General features: G+C 42.8%; 1 protein-coding gene across 1 annotated transcript; it reads right to left on the reverse strand.

Annotated features, from left to right (window-relative positions):
• Window positions 1-10,605: 10,605 nt before the first annotated feature.
• On the reverse strand, window positions 10,606-11,938 carry LOC133914262 (uncharacterized). The gene is made up of 4 exons (XM_062357388.1): window positions 11,483-11,938; window positions 11,161-11,404; window positions 10,803-11,085; window positions 10,606-10,772 (listed from the first exon to the last, which is right to left on the reverse strand). Exons 1-4 carry the CDS (start codon window positions 11,806-11,808, stop codon window positions 10,693-10,695), a joined length of 933 nt encoding a protein of 310 aa, XP_062213372.1. The 5' UTR covers window positions 11,809-11,938; the 3' UTR covers window positions 10,606-10,692.
• Window positions 11,939-20,745: the final 8,807 nt, after the last annotated feature.

Here is a 20,745-nt window from a genome sequence, read left to right on the forward strand (position 1 = left end):
GATCTCTTCGCCTCACGATATCAGTCAAGCTCAAGGAGAGATATGTGCCACCCTTGTGATAGCTCACTCGATCAAGTAGTGGATTCATCATGACTAACTCTTTAATCATATTGGTATGGCCATGCACTTTCTCAATCCAACTACATCGAGGGGCACAGAGATATCTCTCCCGTTATCAAGGAGGGGTAAATTCTATCTTGATGTCTCACACCCCATGACATGTTTTATGACAAGCCTAAAAACTACATTTATGACTACTCAGTTACGAAATAGCGTTTGGCAGCCTCAAAGTATGCACTACACATTTTAGGATCAATAAAGATCTCAGGTCTAAGGATCCTATAGGTACACCATTTGAGATAACAACTGATAGCACATCATAAATAACAATCCCAGCAGTATCTCAAGGTGGATCTATCCAACATCATGTTCTCTAGCATAAATGTTCACATTATTGACTTAGTATCTTTATACCTGTGATCCATGAAATGTGATCATCAATCAATACATGTGCTGGTCTTATGTATCATCACAAAGATATGCGACAAGGAATCGATTAAGAATAACATCATGATATAAACAAAGAGTTTCATGAACAAGTCACAAAAGGTAGTCATTCTTAGAATAACATATTATTCAAAAGTACATTAACATAAATATGTGATATAATCATCTTTATGATACCCTTAGGGGCATATCACCTTCATTTATAACATTACATTGCTATAAGCTGAGATGAAGAAATTGGCTATAAAGACATGGGTACAAAATCATCTCTAGTAACACTAAGAAAATCATAACCCGAGATATCTTGACCGGATAAACATTGAACATTCCCGTGTTGCCAATCTACCAAAGCATCGTCTAAAGCAACAAAAACTGATGTATCCGTATGGACAACCTCTACTTCATCATCTATCCATTGAATCAAGAATTGGTGCAAACTAGAAGGTACATAATGATTTGCATGAATCCAATCACGTCCTAATAACACGTTGTAGTTACCTTGCATATCGACGACGAAGAAATCCATAGGCACCATCCTGCTCCCATTGGTGAGCTCCATAGAAATCACACCCTTAGCCTCCGTAGGATCACCAGTGAAGACATTAAACACCAAGTTCGTCTTCAAGAGCTCATTGTCCTCCTGGCATTAAGTTCATGGTAGCTCCACCATCCACTAGCATCCTAAAAATCATCCTTCCATCAATATGTCCCTTAACATACAATGGTCTCATATTTAGCCAAAAGTGTACTAAATTTAGGTTTGTCCTTTTCAAGCTTCTTAGTGGTTTTGCTCTTGCTTTCATTGACATTCCAATGACCAACCTTTGAACTTCTAGGCGTGACCACCTTTGGCCTCACATTATCCTCACTAATGATTACATTCTTGCCTTTAGTCAGTTCGTCTTGAGATGGTCGAATCAAGACTTTTTTCTCCTCAAAGTTCATCATGTTGATAGGATCAATATCAAGCTTCATCTTAGAATTTTCAGCAAAGTTCAATCGTCCTTCATTATTGGCCGATTGAACCTGTCCACGAAAAACATTACAATAATTACTAGTGTGAGAATACGAATTATGCCTTTAAAATATGCATGCTTTTTAATCTCCTCAAGTGGTGGAATGACATGATTAGGAGACAAACTAATTTGTTTTTCTTGTAGTAAGGGATCAAATATTCTATCACACTTAGTAACATCAAATGTAAATTTCATCTCTTCTTACCGATTCTTTTGTGGAGTCGGCTTTAAAGCAGAGCATACAAATGGCTTAGAATTAGAGTTATGTCCATTCGGCTATGCACATGTCTACACTATCATAATCTGATGAATCATCCTCATATTCAACTACATTAACACTCGGACGATCCACTTTGTGCTTTTCATTAATTTTTTAAACTTTTCTATGCTCTTTGGCACAACTTTCTTGAGCTAGAGCCAACTCAAAATTTGGTTCACATCTAAAAATTATTGTCCTTCTAATCTCTCTTTGATGTGTGCATGCAAACTAGCAAAAACTAATTCAGCTAGATCCCTATCGGAGAAAATTACATTAAAACATCAATTTTTAGTATCTCTAAACCACCTAATGTATTCAGAAATAGACTCATTATACTTTTGTGTAACATACATCAAGTAAATTAACCTCAACTCTGTGTCTCCGGTATAGAAATATTCATGAAATTTTTCCTCAAATTTTTCCTCCAGAATAGAGTTAGGCGCAAGCGAAGTAAACCAAGTAAATGCATTGCCGAAAAGTGATAACATAAATAAGCGTAATCTTAAAGCATCACTACCACCGGCTTTACCACATTGCGCAAGAAATTGTCCTATGTGTTCCATTGTGGTTCTACCACCCTCCTTGTTGAATTTAACAAAATTAGGAACTTTAAACCTACAAGAATATAGAATTGTGTCATAATAATTAGGGTATAATTTTTTATAAATATGTGATTTACCTTTAAGTGCTACCCCAAAATAGTTTGCCCTCAAAATATTAGTCATTTGCTCTTTGATGCTTTTAGGCCACAAAAGCGTTTCGGCCATGGGCCGATTGGATGGCACATTAGAATATGGTTGTGGCCTAAAAGGTTGTGGTTGTGACGTATCATGAGAGTAGGAAACTATGAGCTGCACATGTGGAGTATTTTGTAAAGAACCATTAAAATAAGTATCCAGTAATGGACCATAAGGCATGCCGGTACCTTGTGGGGGTATAGGAGGTGTGCTATATGCCACGGTATTGTAGAGAACTAATGGCATGCTTGCTAAAATTTTATTAGTTTGGCTATTAGTTGCATGTGGAACCAAACTAGTTATGCTAGATGAAGTGTTTGGGAAAAAAAACAAATGAAGAGACATCCGGTTTGCTAGTACTCAGTGTATTTAATGGAGGTGTCACCATGTTGGACGAACCTTCATTGGTTCAGTTATAGGTTTGTTGCATCGGTATATTTTGTTGTGTAGGCAAAGATGTTGCAAATTATACTGATGAAGCTAAAGGTACTTGTTGAAATTAGTTATTACCATTGGAATTCAATGTGCTAGCATCATGCAATTGGGGCTATTTTTCACCTTTTTCATCTTGCAATTAAACAAACAAAGCCCTAACACGACTAGATAATACATGATCTAGACTTTTAACCAATGTTTCAGAATTATTAAATATAGCAGCACCAACAGAATGATCAACGGTATGTGCAATGTGCTCTTTTAAATCACAAGTGAAATCACTTACATTGGTCTTTACCTCATGCTTGGCACGGACAATTGACATCAGATCGCCCTTCTTGATGATGCCTTGACGTGTTCTCTGATAGCATGCAAGCATAATCTTCTCCACCTTTCGCTTTTGAGCTTCAATAGCTTGGTGATCCCTCTCGAGAAGCTCTTCAAGCATCGATGCAATAATGTTGTCAGGAGAATTTCGGCCTCCTTGCCGTCCATGGCCGAACGATGGTGCAAAGGGAGATGGCGCCAAAACCCTAGGTGTGAATGTTGATGGAGAACCGTCGATTCCTAGTGGAGTCACCAATTTGTGTTGGGCGAGGAATTTAGCAATCCCATGCAACATACAGATCCGTCCTGGATAACTATCGCTTTTGCAGCGACACGCGACCTATTTATAAGCAAATAAGCAAAGGATTTTGACCAGCAACCTTGGGGACCATCGCTCGGACGATTTATGAGCAAATCGACAAAGAACTACTACCCAAATCACAAGGATTCGAAGTAGGAACGAAGAACTACTCTAAAACTATCCTAAAGTGCAGAAAAGTAGATGTAATAGTTACGATTTACTAAGTTGTTGTTGCAACCGATCACCACCCTCAACTATTTATAAGGGGGACATGGTCTTGGTCCTAGGGAATCAATGTAGGACTCTATTCCAACCCTACACGCCCTGTTCAACCAAAAACGTGAAAGAAATCTGAACAGATCTTCGAATCTAAACCGACTCGGATTTGGTCTGAACACCGGATGTTCCGGCGAGAATAAATTTCTGAACACCAGACCTTTTGGCAAGTTTAATTCGGCTGGAACTCTAAACTGTGTCTTTACGTACAAAGGATGTTCCGATGGCCGAAATGAACTCACCGGAGGCTTCACCGGATGGTTTTCCAGAGAATCAATTTTCGACAAAATATCCCATTTGCGCGCACCGGATAATCCAACGTCCATCAAATACCTCATCGGACTGTTTTTTTCTTGAGAGTATGTTATTATGCATGAAATCTCCGTTGTTCACACTGGATAGTTCGGTGTCCGCTAGATGCACTGCCGGACTAATTTATTAAGAAAGCATGTTTTCAGCACAAACTTGAGCTACATTGGCCGGATAGTCTTACGTTCACTTCATGCCTCACCGAACTATTTTCCAGAGAGCATGTTTTTTCAACAATAATTAGCTTAACTCACCGGATAGTCCGGCAACTACAAATTCTCCACACAGGACTATCCGGCGTTAAAAAAACCTGGATCGTGCCACTTCTACTATCAACAACCACTCACAAATTATTTATTTCGAGCAATTAATTTGTCGAAAAGTATGCACACTTACATTTGTTACTTACATTTGAATATGTGCACTTGCTTCTGTCGTAATCTAAAAAAAATAAAAAAAAACAACACCAGCCTGCAACTGCCCAGAGCATCGGTGTTGCCTGCCTCCTTCATCATCGCTTTTTCAGCTTGCCATTGCCAATGCCTCCTGACCGCTTCTCCAAGTCCCCTCTGCATTACCTCATATCCCATGGCTCACCGTCGTCGGATCTACCATCCACTGATAACCATAACTCACACTACCCTCTAGTCCTCCACCCACAGTCCTTGTGCCGTTAGGGTTGCTAGTTGTGGATCAAGAGATTATCCAACACCAATTCAAAACATTATACAAGTACTATATTATTTCTGAGAATTGCAAGAGCACTTCTATTTTACCCAGTTCCTCTGTTTACTCGCACCATCACACACTTACGAGAAGGTGCTAATTCAATGGGTTTGTGAATATGGTTGCAATGTTATAAAACCTTGATAATTCCAGCACACTGTCGAAAAATAAATAGGAGCTTAGACGGATCAAGAGATTGGATGAATATGATGCAGATTCTATCCACGGCAAAAGATAAAAGGCGAAATTTGCTACATGACACTCTGACTATGTGGGCAAATTTGGAAATTTAGACAACATACGCGACCGTATTTGCGAAATTAGACAACATATTGACGTATTTGCAAATCTAGCACTCGTATTCGGTATCTCAAATTCCGAAATTTGGATTTCGGTAACTAAAATTCCGAAAACACCCCGGGCCCACTGAATTCGGCAACTGAGGTGTTGAATACGGCACTGTGGGCCGTATTCGGCACCTCAGTTGCCGAATACACCCTGTACTCTGCTGTATTCGGCAACTGAGGTGCCGAATACGGCCCACAGTGCCGTATTCGGCACCTCAGTTGCCGAATTGAGTGCATATGTCACTTTCACGTCCTGTTGATGCTTTCGGTGTGTGCGTGCCAGCGGGATGCTGCTTTTGCGCTTAATAAAAAGCCTTGACTCGCAGAAGAGAGAAGGGAGAAGAGAAGAGAGCAGCAAAGGAGAGAGGGGAGAAGAGAAGAGAGCAGCAAAGGAGAGAAGGGAGAAGAAAAGAGAGCAGCAGTGGAGAGAAGAGAGCAGCAGCGGAGCAACGCTAGGAGAAGCAGCTCGAGTAGAGGGGGCAGCCGGAGAGGATCAACGCGAGCAGCAGCCGCGCTCAATTTCCTTAAGGTAAGTTTTTAGATTACGTAGTTAATTAGTAATTGTAATTAGATTTTTCTTAGTTCGTTCAGAAGTATATTAGTCCTTTCGTCAGTATATTGTTAAATTCATTCAAGTACATTTGATTAATTATATTATTTTGGTAAATTAGAGTATTTAAATTAATGATTTAGTTGGGTTATATAATTTTTATTAGTAAGTGTGATTAGATTCTTTACTTAATATAGTAACATGAATTTATGTGATTTAATCTAGGTAATTAGTTTTATTAAAGTAATATAATTAATCAATTAACTTGATTAATTAGTTTAATCACTTAGGTTTGGTAGAACCGTAGAAGATAGTGTCCAGTAGCAACAAAGATGCATATTAGTTGTATATTGCACTATTTAATTAGTATTATTTTTGTACTTATTATTTATTACATGTACATTTATTTAGGAGATACGGTATGATTTTCCATATTTATTATGGAGAACGTCCCACAGTTTTGCACGGGAGACTTGTAACAATTCAGAACTGTCAGCACATAGAGAGTTCGGTTGAGGTACCTATTGATCTAGATGGTCTGAAATCACATATTATGCGCCTTTTGCGTGTGAACCTGCAGTCCCATACTGTTGTCTTAGAGGGTGTACGGCCGCGGCTTGTTCCAAATAGCTCGGTCGTTGTCCATACGTTGTTCGAGATGAGTAGGAACAACGCATGGGCTTTGTACTCACGCAAGGCATTGGAGGAGAACTTTGATATGGCGGTGTACGTAAACATAGTGTCACGACTGGTGCAAGGTGATGCAGTGACCACTGTGGAAGGCTCAGGCCAGCAGGTGATGCATGAAGAGGATGGAGGGCATGTCGGGGAGGGCAGTTCCAGTATAGAGGGAGGTAGAGTGGACCCTTGTGAGGTCGATGCAGGATGCATGGATAATGAAGACGGTGGTAGCGGGGATGAAGAAGCTGCTGACAATGATGACCCGGTCCCGGCGATCCAATACTTTCGTGGTACTAGGCTCCTGATTGTGTCGTCGTTGAGTATAACACCTTATCTAACTAGGGATACTAGAATAGCGACATTCAGGTCGGGCAACAGTTTCGTAATAGAGGGGAGGTCATCCATTTTATTAGCAACTATGCTGTAATAACAAGAAGGGACCACAAGTGCGCCCGGTCTAACCCTACGGAGTATGAGGTCAGGTGTACGAAGCACCCGAATTGCCCTTACTTCGTACGAGCACATCAGCCGAAATATGAGAACTATTTTGTGATCAGTAGACACACCCCACATACATGCAGCGAAGAGGCTATTAGGAATGTGAGCCACGCCGTTGATGCGAGGTTCGTACCCCAACTCCTCATCACGCTTATTGGCACAGAAATTTGTTTGTCGCCAAAATCGATTATGGGAGAGGTGCACACTAAGACTGGCATGCTTATCAATTACCACACCGCGTGGCGAGCGAAGCAGAAGGCGTTGAAGATGCTATTTGGAAGCTTCGAAGAGTCATACAACAATGCTCTGAGACTGCTGCAGAAGATTGCCATGACGAATCCAGGGACTCAGTGGGCCATGGCGGATGAGCCGATCAGGCTAGATGATGGGTCATATAGCACCACTGACCGATACCTCATTAGGTTATTCTGGTCCTTTGGACAATGCATCGAAGCATTCAGGCATTGTAGGCCGGTTGTATGCGTGGATGCCACATTTCTAAGCGGCAAGTTCCATGGTACCCTTATGACAGCAATGGCGGCGGATGAAAATAATCAGATCATTCCTCTCGCCTTTGCAATGGTTGAGAGTGAAAACAATGATAGTTGGTTGTGGTTCCTCACCTTGGTAAGGACACGTGTCGTGGGAAATAGGGAACGAGTTTGCGTCATCTCAGACCGCAACAAGGGTCTTCTGCATGCATTGGACGTGCTGCATGATAGCACAAACTGCTCCATTGCATGGCCTGATGTGGAGAGAAAATGGTGCATGCGACACTTGGGCGCGAACCTGTACACAAGGTACCGCAGCAAGTCTCTTGTAAAGAGATTCAAAGGGCTATGTCTTCAGAACCAGCAGGCGAAGTTCAATGAGATATGGAGAGAGTTAAATGAGACCACTCGCAAGATGATGGCAGACCAGCAAGCAGGGGAGGATCAACTGCGGGCGCAAATGGTTGGGGGCCAAACTATCGTTAGTCGTTCACGTGGTACATTTAGCCAGTGGATAGCGGGGAAGCCGGCGGAGCGTTGGGCCCTTATCCATGACACTCATGGTGCCAGGTTAGCGCATAGAATTGTAATGATCATATTGTACCGATTCTTATGCAAATAGCCATTCTAAAATTATTGTATCCCATGTTAGGTACTCCATCATGACAACGAACATAGCGGAGGCGTTCAACAATGTCCTAAAGGGAGTACGGGGCCTCCCATTGTGTGCCATTATTGAGCTCACATTCTACAGAACGGCGAACTACTTTCGAGACCGTGGTAATGCTGCTATGAAGTGCAGCACACGGTTTGCACCTAAGGTGGAGCAAATCATATCAAGAAGGAGGAGCAAGGCACACTTTCATCAGTCGAGGATCTACGACTTGGCCAACAATGACTTTGAGGTCATGTGCCGCCGTAGGTATGCTTCAGGGTATAGCGCCGGGGACACCGTGCAGCAATGTCAACTTGGACCTAACGAGGTGAAGTGCACATGCAATAAGCCAAAACTGCACCATATCCCGTGTTCGCATGTCTTAGCCGCTTGCAGGGATATAGATGGCAATGACGGATCACAGTACGTATCACCGTACTTCACGATCGATGCATTGAGGAGCACATGGCTTCCAAAGATGCGGTCCTTTAACATCGGAACCAACTACAAATCGATCGAGGGCCCTAAGTGGGTACCTTATCCACGAGCACGACGCACAGATCCTGGAAGGCCTAGATCTATGAGGCTGCAAGGTGACATGGATGAAGCAGATGCTGTTGATGGCCTTCGCAGGTGCAAACTTTGCAAACAACCTGGCCATGACAGGAGGACTTGCCCGACCCGTCAGTAAACTATCAGCCCACTGTCAAACTGAACTGTCTTAGAGACTTTGTATTGTAAAATGTTATTCACCTGTTAGTTGTACTACTTATTGTGCATTATGTGGTTTGCATTGTACCCCTTTAGACAAGAAGTGACCATTGTATTGTAAATGTAATTTTATTTATTTATTTCGTGTTTCTTAAATATTCATGGATCCGTGTTTTGATGCAGAGATAGAGCGTAGGTAGTCAGTGAGCAAGAAATCTATGGCGGAATCCTCTAGTACAGGCTTTCCATGGACACCTGCAATGATCGCTATAGCACTTAATGCCTCCTTACAGGTTATGCGCGAAGGAAACGATGATCCGTTAAAGGAGAACAACATAATCCAAGCCGTGGCGAAATTGCATGCAAGACCCATATGTTCTAGGTTAACCGCGCCGCTCCAATGTGTAACCACCGAGGACCTTAGGGCCCTCTTGTATCACCGGCGTCAAATGTATCTGAGGGTCCGCGAACTGGCCGACCATCCTTCTGTGATAGGTTTCTCTAGGAGGCAAAGAACGATAGTAATGTCGCCGGACCAGTATGCATCCCATATTCAGGTATGTCATATAAACATTTGGTCACCCTACTTATCTTATTTCCATTTATTCGAACGGTCCTCTTCTGCGTCAGGCTTTCCCGGAAGATGAACAGTTGATCAACAAAGAAATCTCACACTTCTTGACGATGTATATGCTCTTCGGCGGAGGTGTGATGCCTGGTTCGCGTAGAAGACGACGATAGTCAGCGAATCAAAGGGGTACAGAGGCGACCTCTACGAATCATCCAGATAATGACGAGGACGAAGACGATGACGATTTCATGCCCCCCATGCCTAGACGTTCGAACAGAAATACAGGAGAAAGTTCTAGGAACACTGCAAAAGGACGTTCACGCACAACATCGAGATGCCATACAACTGATAGGGAAATAGGACGTGGTACCACCTCGGAGAAACCTCAAGATGATGACGACGACGACGATTTCATGCCACAACGACCCCGCCCTCCGAGGCTTCCATCTCCGGAGGACACCGATGACCCTGAAAATGATGATGGATTTGCTCGTACTCATTTTTACAACTTTCCAGAACCACCTCGGAGACGACAACCATCTTACCCGGAGAGCTTTGACCATCGCACCTGGAATTCTTACGCTAATTTACGTCGCCACTTTCCTTCGCCCTAAGCATCTATTGTAACCCTATATATTTTATTCCCTTAAGGCATGTTATTATGTTCTTTAGGCGTATCGTACATGATAATGTTTGTTGTTGTCCGCTCTTTATGTGTAACCTCTGTACCGGGTTTCATGCTACTTATGCTTTACAACTACTATTGTTTCCTCTGTACTGAGAATTTCTTAAATTAACAATACAGTGAATAAGACATAATAGGGATGACCTTGACATTAAAATCAATAATACATGTGTCATGACAAATTGTCCTGGCTACTCAACGGCGACGATGCCTCACACAATCTCCAGGCGTGTAAGCGTCTGGCGGGTGTGTGGCTCTCATCCCAGCAGCCTGCGCAGGCCCCTGCCTTGCGTGCCCTTGGTCGTCTTCATCATCATCTGCCTGCCCTGTGGGAACCCCACCGAACGTGTATCCCGCCCCGCTTACTCGACTCTGCATGTACCATGCCGAAGGATCCTCGTGCGGAAGTGTGGACGGCCCTAGAACGTGCTCCGATGGAGTCCAGTGTGCCGAAGGCTCGCCATGCTGGTACCAATGTGAACTTCCAGGTTCATTGAGATCATGGGAGGACTGTCCACCGAGTAGATCAGTGAAGGTGGCGGTCGCATGCATTGCAGCACCCCAGTCAAAAGCATTAGGGTCGCTCCAGCAAGGGGTCTGCTGCGTGTAGTCAACGACGTCCTCCTGATGAGTAGATGCTGCAGCCGGAGGTGTCATCGTAGCCGGAGGTGCTAGTGAACCCAGCGTAACCTACTCGGGCACCGGAACATGAGACATGACGCGCCGAAGCTGAAGATGTATGTCGTGATTCTGACCGGACGGGTTCCTCACGAGCACTGGATGACCGCCTGCTGTGGGAGGCACGAGACGGGTCCATGGCATGTTGGTCGTACCCCCTCCATTGCGGGGCACACCCACCTAGACCACGTATAGCGTTTAGGAAGCGGGATCCTCTTGTCCTCATGTACTCCCGGAGAGGGTTACGATCCCTCCGCGATGATGACCTGCTTGGTTCCCCACAAGCTTGATCCGCTTGAGTATGCATCTCATACGCCTCTTCAGTCTGTATAAGATGAGGGACATGTCAGTAATACAGAGATTTTCCAAAGAAAACCATTATAAGTAACGCATCACTTACCACAACATGAAGTAGGCGGGCACGATCCTCGGGGAAGGGTCTGGGGCCTGGCTGTACAGGTCCGCTGAGTAAGGTGGCACGTGTGCGCGGACGGTACCAAGCAAGGTAGTCCCAGTACGTGGCCTCGTCGTATTGTCCAGCAGTAATGATGACATCGACCGCAGCTGACTCTGTCCACCTCCGTATGTAGTCGGCATTCTTGGATGCCCAGTTCTGCATGCCTCCACCCCCCTGTGAGCTCCTCCTGTACGTGACATAAACAGTTATAATTTGTTAACATGGATAACCAATGTACTAAGGCAACATACAATAACACACTTACTCGTGCGCCCGTCCGGCGTCTCGTGGTGGTGGTACTGGCACTACCTGTCGATACCCGAACTGCCTCTGTACACGTTCTGGAGAATATACTTCTACGCAGTTCATGTACAACAAGAAGCATGTGGTCAACCATAAGTCTGCGTCACGGCTACAAGAGGATGCGATGAGTCCACCATCTGCAATTTCTTCTACTCGTGCCATACGCCATGGATCCCACTCCACTAGATCAGCGCTGAGGACGTCCAGGTCACTGATCACCCTGGAGTAGTTACCATGGTCTTGCTGCTGACTCCATCTTAGCCTGGCATGAATCCACCGATACCCCATCGTTGGCCTTATGTCATCGGCAATGCCATCGGAGATGTGGACTGGGTAGTAGCACTTGAGCACCCAAGGTCTGAAAACCGGGAGGTATTCCCAACTCCATAGCTATAAGAGGTGTAAGCACCCTGTAATAGTTGCCTTCCTCTTTGTTCGCTGGGTTGCATCACACAAACCTCTATAGGTTGCAACGAACACTGCAGATCCCAACTATAAGATGTAGGCTCAAAAGGATGTGACGCGAGGTGGGCTGCTAACTATACAATATGGGGGACGACATAATCGCCTGCTGTATTGCAGAACATGATGCCTCCGAGCAGGATGTACAAGTACACCTCATAGTGCTGCATAAGTGTAGCCTCGTCCGCATCCAGTGGGCAAGGACCGAACTGTGGGAGCCCATGAACCCAGGACATGGAGAGGTCAACATCCTTCCCGTCGTATTGCACACCAAACCTATAAGATGCAGATGGTCAGATGAAGCTTTAATAGCACTATAATATTTGAAGTGCATTACATAACAAATAATTACCTATCCGCAACATAACCCTTCCACTCCTCCCTTGCGGGTCACGAAACTATTAACGGGGCGCCCCTGATTGGTAGCCCGGTCAGCACGGCCACGTCCCTCAATGTTACAGCCATCTCGCCAAAAGGAAAGTGGAACGTGTGCGTCTCAGGACGCCACCGGTCGACGAGACCTGTGAGCAGTGCCTCATCAATCGCCGGCAGAGGTGTCCTACCGCCGACCTCCATGGGAGCTCCGGCCATCATGAGAGCGAAAGGTAGTAGTCCCGCCCGTGCGAGTGGCTCGTGGAATCGAGGGTCCAACTCCTTAATCTTGTGCACACTCCGGGCTCGTAACGGACCCAACTGCATGAGTTATCCAATACATGTACAGAGTTAGTTCAAAATTATCATGGCAATAAAATAGCACATATAAACGTGGTACCTGCTGTCCTGTGAATATCATCATTCCCCTATGGTTCTCGTCGTACCGCTGCTGAAGAAGCTCGAGAAGACCACCATGAGCCATGATAATGATTTAAGACTTCATGGTTCAACAAATAGGTGAACAACATATTAGAATAATCTAAGTACTCTAATTAAATAAACTAAGTACTCTAATTAAATAATCTAAGTAATATAATAACGTAATTAAATAATCTAATTTGTATAATCTCAAAACTCTAATTAAATAAACTAAGTACTCTAATAAAATAGTCTAAGTAATATAATAACGTAATTAAATATTCTAATTTGTATAATCTAAGTACTCTAATTAAATAAACTAAGTACCCTAATTAAATAATCTAAGTAATATAATAACGTAATTAAATAATCTAATTAGAATAATCTGACTACTCTAATTAAATAAACTAAGTAATCTAATTAAATAATCTAAGTAATATAATAACGTAATTAAATTATCTAATTAGAATAATCTGAATACTCTAATTAAATAAACTAAGTACTCTAATTAAATAATCTAAGTAATATAATAACGTAATTAAATTATCTAATTTGTATAATCTAAGTACTCTAATTAAATAAACTAAGTACCTAATTAAATAATCTAAGTAATATAATAACGTAATTAAATAATCTAATTAGAATAATCTAAGTACTCTAATTAAATAAACTAAGTACTCTAATTAAATAATCTAAGTAATATAATAACATAATTAAATAATCTAATTTGTATAATCTAAGTACTCTAATTAAATAAACTAATATAATTAAATAAATGTAATTAAACGGATTAAACAATCTACTACCGAAAGAACTAATCTATTTCGAAACTGACTAACCAAATAAGCTAATTACTCTAAATATTATTACTAACCTAAGTATTAAATAGGTAATCTAATAACTAACCGGTACGAAAGTGACTGATCTCGAAGTATTAAACTGCCGCTGCTGCTGCTCGCGTTGCTCCTCTTCTGCTGCTCGCGTTGCTCCTCTTCTGCTGCTTTCTCTACTCGAGATGCTGCTCCTCTGCCACTCCTCGCATTCCTTGCTCCCTTCTCTGCTCTGCTGCTGCTCTCTTCTTCGCGACCTCAATTTATTTAGCTCTCCGCAGACCAACGTGCATGCATCCTGCACCAATAATTCACCGGCCGGCCGAACTCACGGGATGCAAAAAAACGAACGACGTGACGTGACAAAGATTGATGTGACACGGCAAAAAGAAGATGGGACGCCGGCCGGCTGTATTCGGCAACTGAGGTGCCGAATACGGCTGGGCCGTATTCGACACCTCAGTTGCCGAATTCAGTGTTTTCGGAATTTCAGTTACCGAAATCCAAATTTCGGAATTTGAGATACCGAATACGAGTGCTAGATTTGCAAATACGTCGATATGTTGTCTAATTTCGCAAATACGGTCGTGTATGTTGTCTAAATTTCCAAATTTACCGACTATGTGGTTTTTGCTACAGGGCACTAAATTTTTTGCCTTTTGCTACTGGACACTACAAAACAATGGATATTTGCTTCAAGACACCGAAGGGCAAAATAAACATTTCAACCTGTTTCTCTCTCCTATTCACTGGGATATTACTATTTTAATAGGAGCGGTGTCTTCTAGAAAATTTTCAGTTTTATGTAGAGTCCAACAGCAAAGATTAAAACATTGTGTCATTTGGCAGAAGTCACAAAGTCAGAGTGTCCTGTAGCAAAACTTGCCTCCTACACTATTCCACTCTCTTGCATTTAACATTTCGCTCCAATGATGCTGGCAACCGCAGAAAAACACATCATACATTCTTAATAAAAAGCAAAAGATCGTCTAAAAAATAAAAATAAATAAAAAGCAAAAGGTAGGTAGGAACCAGAGCATTACAATGGCTTCCCATGAAGCTCCTATCTACTGGTTTCCATGGATATGCTAGTTGCTAGATGCCATCGGGCACACATGCGCTGCCAAAGTGCCACTCCACCTCTCATGTGCAAGAAGATTGACAAATCAATCACAATTCGCAGGAATATTTTCACTGAACCGAGTTTGCGTAGAAGTGCGGATATCATGGCTGCCACACCAGTCAGGTGCTCTGGTATTCTGATGCGCTCAAGTACTCCCAGTTCTCCTCAAAGTATTCAACCAAGCGTTTCAAGAATCTGTCGTTGCTCACAGTCTCCACGTCGCACACCAGGCAGCACTGCCTCCTCGCTCGTGTGACGGCCACATTTATCCGCCTGTGATCACTCAAGAACCCTACCCGATAGAACCAAGGTTTGCTAAGCAATGGCTATAGAAAAGTGTCGAAGACAACCATTGTGTCTGGATCAGGATTCACCTTACCGACCGGAGCTCGGTTACCGAACCCAGCAGTAACCGAAAATGCGCGATAACCGCGATTACCGGTCAAAAATTCAAAAAAAATCGGAGAAAATTCATTTGGCAAAATTTAAAATTTAGAAAAAAAAATCGCGATTTTAGCCGTTCGGTAACCGCTCGGTTTTGGTCGGTTACCGAGCAGTTTGGGTCGGTTACCGAGCGATTTTCTCGCATTTTTGAATTGGTTGGTTACCGAGCGGTTTGGGTCGGTAACCGCTCGGTTTTCTCGATTTATCGAGCGGTTTTATCGAATTTCAGCGCAGTTCAACAAAAAATCCAAAAAATGGCTCAACCTTGTAAAATCAATAATTAATTCATCTGAGCTTCAAATCAAGTGAAACAAATTTTGTTGGTTTCCTTGTAACATGATCTACATGATAAAAGCATTTATACTAAAAAAAAGTTCAAAATTTTCTGTGAGAAATTGTATTTGTTAAACCAAGTTAAATGCATAGTTTACTCGTTGCTAATCCAAAAATCATGAAACTAATTTTGTTAGTCTTCTTACATGATCCTATGTCTTTTAAAAATACATGAACTCATGAATTAGTTATTGTAACATGCATGATTGTGTAAATATGTTACGACTAGATTAATTCATAACTGACCCATCACACCTCAAAAATTAGTGAAACCACTTAAATTAGCTTATTTATACTATGATTTACGTAGAAAAAATAATAGTAGACATGAAAAAGTTAATTACAATGATGTTTCTTAACATATTCACTTTATGCTTGTGAACTTTGTAAAAATCATAGAGAATTTAATAAAATTCTAAATAAAGTGAAATCAATTTTAAAGATTCTCTTAAAATACGTTTTACACAAGAAAAATATGTGTTTGCATGTTACACTTTTCCTTAACGTGAGTTAATAACTGAGCTGCACGCTTCAATTTTTTTTCATTTTTTTCAAACTTTCTCCCTATAGAATATGATGCAAACGATATTATTTTTGAAAAAAAATTCACAGAAGGTCTTACAATTATGTCTAGTTTTTTTTAAGATTTTTTTGAATTTTTTATTTTATTTTTTTTTTCGAATTTTTTGGATTCAAATTTCGGTTACCGTTCAGTTTCTGAAACCGGATCGGACCGAGAAGGTCGGTAACCGCGATTTTTGGGCGGTTACCGACGCATTTGTGAACCGTGGTCTGGATTCGATGGCGACATGAGTCCCCATCTTATATAATAAAAAACAATTAAGAACATCTTGTTTCAACAGTGAAGTCAGATTATTCCTTCTATTTTATTGGATCTGTAGGAGAACAGATATTACACACCAAACCATTTGCTAGTTGGTTAGCTTCTTACAGATTCTCACGGCTCTACTGCCTACCCTCCTGATCTCACGTTCACCATCCACGCATGTAGGCCAATCACTTCTCACGATCGGCTTCTTGCCCTTGTACAAATACCGGTAACTGAGTTGAATATAGGTGTGCTTTGTATCTACTTCTTTCTCAACATGGTATCAGCGAAAACTCGATCCAATCTCTAACTTTTCCGCTGCCTCTCGCTTTCCATGGCCAGCCCCTCTGGCTCCTCCACCTCCGGTTCATCTGTGAACCTGTCCAACCCGTTTCTTCCTCTGACGTGACTTGAAGAGCAGGTAGTACATATAGTATATGGGTGCAAACTTTTACAGACAATTAAAAAAACAAGGACTTGATGAAGCCTTTCAAGAAATTATGTAGCCAGAACCAGTAGAAAAAGTTCAAGGCCCTATGAGTAAGACTAAACGAATTAACCATAAAGCAGACAGCTGAGCTAGTAGCCACAGGTGATGAACCGATTGCTCTTGAACCTCTCTCAACAGATACTCCTCAGATAGTTCAATGTCCTATGGGCAAGACTAGACGAACTAACCATAAAGCAGACAGCTGAGCTAGTAGCCACAGGTGATGAACCGATTGCTCTTGAACCTCTCTCAACAGATACTCCTCAGATAGTAAGGAGGTCAGGATCATCTATTAGGAACTTTTTGCAGTGGATACAAAATGAGTCAAAAGAAAAATGGACTTTGATGTACGACAGTGGTGGGGCAAGGTAAGAGATAATGATAACTAATCTTGCTGAGATCTACAATTGGGTCACACGGGGTATGAGGTCCCTCCCACTTGTTGGAATTGTAGAAGGTATTATGCATGGGCTTGCAAATATTTTATTAATCGCTACGCAACTACTTCAAAGGCAATGAAAGATAACCATATGCTGTATAGATCGATGCTATGTGAGTACATAGAGAAGGCCACAAAGAAAGCACATATGTACCGCGCCAATCAGGAGGGAGCTACGGAGCACAGGTTCGGTGTCATGTGCCGTGATAAGGGTCATAGGGGTGGCAATCGTGAGCGACATGTGCAATAGTGTGTGCTTAGGATTGAAACATACATCTGTACGTGCCAGAAGCCACAATTACTACACAAGCCATGTACACATGTCATAGCTGCATGTGCGGAGCACAATATGCTTCAATATGTTTCTAAGTACTTTATGAAGGATCAGATACTGAATATATGAAACCATGAGTTATATAGCTACGACATTGTTGATACATCTACAAGTAATCCAAGTCCCTCACAAATCTATGTGCCAGACTTCGAAAGGATGAAGAACACACCAGGACGTCGACAAACTCGCCGGATTCAAAACGATATGGACGAATCCGAGGCGGGTCCAAGGGTGAAGCGATGCAACAAGTGCAAAGAAACAGGTCACATATACAAGTATTGTCCGAAAAATGTACATGTTATGTAGGTGGGGGCATAACCTCGGTTAAGTGTGAATGTATTTAGCGTATCTCACTCTTATATTTGTAAGGTATTACCCTTAGTTACCTACGTTGAATTTGGACCTTAAATTTGTACCTGATTGTGTACCTACATGTTGCAATATATTTATATAACTTTTCGTACGTGTATGTTATATGTTATTCACATAACTTTTCGTACGTGTATGTTATAGTTGGTTTCAACACAGATATGGCGCACCCACCGACCCCCGAGCTTCTTGACCCTGCAGTGGACAAGAAGTACCGCAACTTCTTGTCAGCCGTTCACCAAACGGAGTTAGGGGTTTTCCGACCACGTGGCCCTTGGAAGCTACTTACGATTGGCGATCGTTGAAAGCATCGGTATGTCGCTAATTAGCTATGTATGTGCCAATTTATTTATTTGTTGCATGCCCCACATTCATGTGCTATTCCCAATGGTGCAGGTTGGTAGCATCTGGACTCCTACCGCTGTGTCATTTGGTGGAGGCCCGAGCGACAAAAAACCCTGAGGCAACGGCAAGACGATTCTATTTCGACCGCTCGCTGATCGCTGCACTGGTTGACCGATGGAGGCCTAAGACCCATACTTTCCACCTCCCTTGCGGAGAGATGGTTCCAACGTTGCAGGACGTAGCCTACCTGTTAGGCTTACCTTGCGCTGGAGCTGTCGTTGAAGTCGTTGACATGGATACAGACTAGATGAATGTCATGCATCACTGGTTCCCACCTACGTGCCTGAGTTCCTGTCGGATCCGCGAGGGCCCACGAAGAAGTGGATCCTACAGTTACAGATACCTTCCAATTTACCTTCCCAATTACTTTACGATTTTTTAGATATTTTACTCATCATCATTTGCATTACTTGTAGCCTGCATACATGCACCCGAAGGCCGGCTTGTACTCGGTCTCAAGGCACTTGGAGGCCTACCTGCTTTGGTTGTTTGGCTGGGTTATGTTCACCAGCGGCCAAGACCTTCTGTACGCGAGGTGGATAGCGGATGCGGAGCCCGATGATGTCCCACAGTTGAGCTGAGCCTCTAATGTCCTTGCTGTGACGTATCGAGCGTTATGCGATGCGTGCACGAAGAATGAGTCACTAACCACATTTGCTGGGTGCCCACTACTGCTGCAATTATGGTCTTACGAGCAATTCGCGATAGGCCGACCTATTGTGGACCAGTCCCCATACCCTGAGGAATGGTACGGCGAGCCTGAGGAGGACAAGCCCACCATGGTCTCGTTGTGGTGTCAACGCTGGGTACATACACAATATTTTAATGCTTTACTTGCCATATATTTTTTCTGGATTTTTACTATGTTTCTCCACAGCCGCACTTAGCGTATGAGCAGGCCCATAGCGCATACGAGCTTTTTAGGTCGCAGTTCGACCGTCTTCGTCTAGACGACATGGTGTGGACCCCCTGTAGCTACTTGTTCATCCAAGTCTGTGCGTCTTTGGGTCTGTCTCCGTTGTGTAGCCGCAATGAGGAGTACTTGCTTACGAAGAAGCCGCTCTTCTTCGATATCTACGTCGAGGAGTACTGTCACACCGGGTTTTAGAAAGGGGCAAAACCAGATGTAAACCACATGTATGCCAGGATTAAATTTCATACATGCAACGACTTCATCAGTGTATCACACCCAGTGTCATTATTACAACGCTTTAACTATAATAAATAATGAGACCAAAAGTCTTTAACCAAAAAGCACACAGCAAAACTCCGCGAAACTCCAACTTCCACAGGCATTTGACCGGGGGAAACGCCAGCCTAGCAGCCTTCCTCTTCATCATCAAAGAAATCTGGATCTCCTTCAATGTCTGAGCAGCGCTTGAACAGCATTTGGGGTAAAAACAACAAGTGTGAGTACAACTAGTACTCCGCAAGTGTGGGAAATAAAATGCTATGCAAGCTTAAACAAGGAGCAGGCCATAACAGTTATAGTTTTGCATAAAAGACAACTGTACTAACGAAGTTTTATTGAAAGCAACCTACTTAACTAGGTTCATCATCATTAGACCTCCAGCTCCTAGAACCATCTCCACGGTTTTTCCCTCCACCTGAGTTCCCACATCAGGCTCCCAACAGACCAAAATGACCCAACCCTCTTGGCTAATCATGTGAGGATCCAAGTCACTCATAACCGTGAGCACAGCTGTTATAACAGTTTTTACACTCTGCAGAGGTTGTCCAGCTTTCCCCGCGAGTCGTGATTTCCATGTTGCCATGTTAGCTAGACACTTAACACACGCCAATGGTGTGTCGCCCGGAAAGTCACTTCAAAGCTGTTACAAAGTTTCATCCAGTACGTGCATCCCCGCTAGGTTTCACTGCCGTCAAAGTGGCATCACACCACCCAGAAGCCCCCTTTTGCACCTTGTAGCTCCAAGAAGTTTTCACCCTTCCCTTCCACTACACATCTCATACCACTAACCAAATAGTTCTAGCCTTTGCCGTCTCCACACATCCACTCTTCCGTTTGGCACACACAAAAACTGGAATTCACTAATTAATAGGCTAGGCCTGTCCCATACCAGGTCTCGTGGTTGGTACGAAATTTCTTGGGTTGTCGCTCCACGACCTGGTCCTTACTTAGGTTATTTGAGCAAAGACTAAACCAACATCATAACTTCATCATCACTGACCCAACTTTGCTCAAGGCCTAAGATTCCATGTTGCTATTGCCATCATTAATATTCCCAACTCATAATTGCATTAATTAGTTAATCATGTTTAACCCTTAACCCTTCAATCCCCTTGTACGAAGCTAAGCATGATTACCTATCATATCCTCTACTATCAACATGGCGACAAGGAATTATATGGAA

The sequence above is a fragment of the Phragmites australis genome, chromosome 4, assembly GCF_958298935.1.
Source record: "Phragmites australis chromosome 4, lpPhrAust1.1, whole genome shotgun sequence".
Lineage (NCBI taxonomy): Eukaryota > Viridiplantae > Streptophyta > Magnoliopsida > Poales > Poaceae > Phragmites > Phragmites australis.

Excerpts from the sequence above, each read along its gene's own strand:
- LOC133914262 (XM_062357388.1), bottom strand. The coding sequence starts at position 11,808 with ATGGGGTATCGGTGGATTCATGCCAGGCTAAGATGGAGTCAGCAGCAA. Across the intron at positions 11,405-11,482 it reads GACGCCGGACGGGCGCACGA|GAGGAGCTCACAGGGGGGTG; the intron begins GTAAGTGTGTTA and ends TGTCACGTACAG. Across the intron at positions 11,086-11,160 it reads CCCGCCTACTTCATGTTGTG|ACTGAAGAGGCGTATGAGAT; the intron begins GTAAGTGATGCG and ends CATCTTATACAG.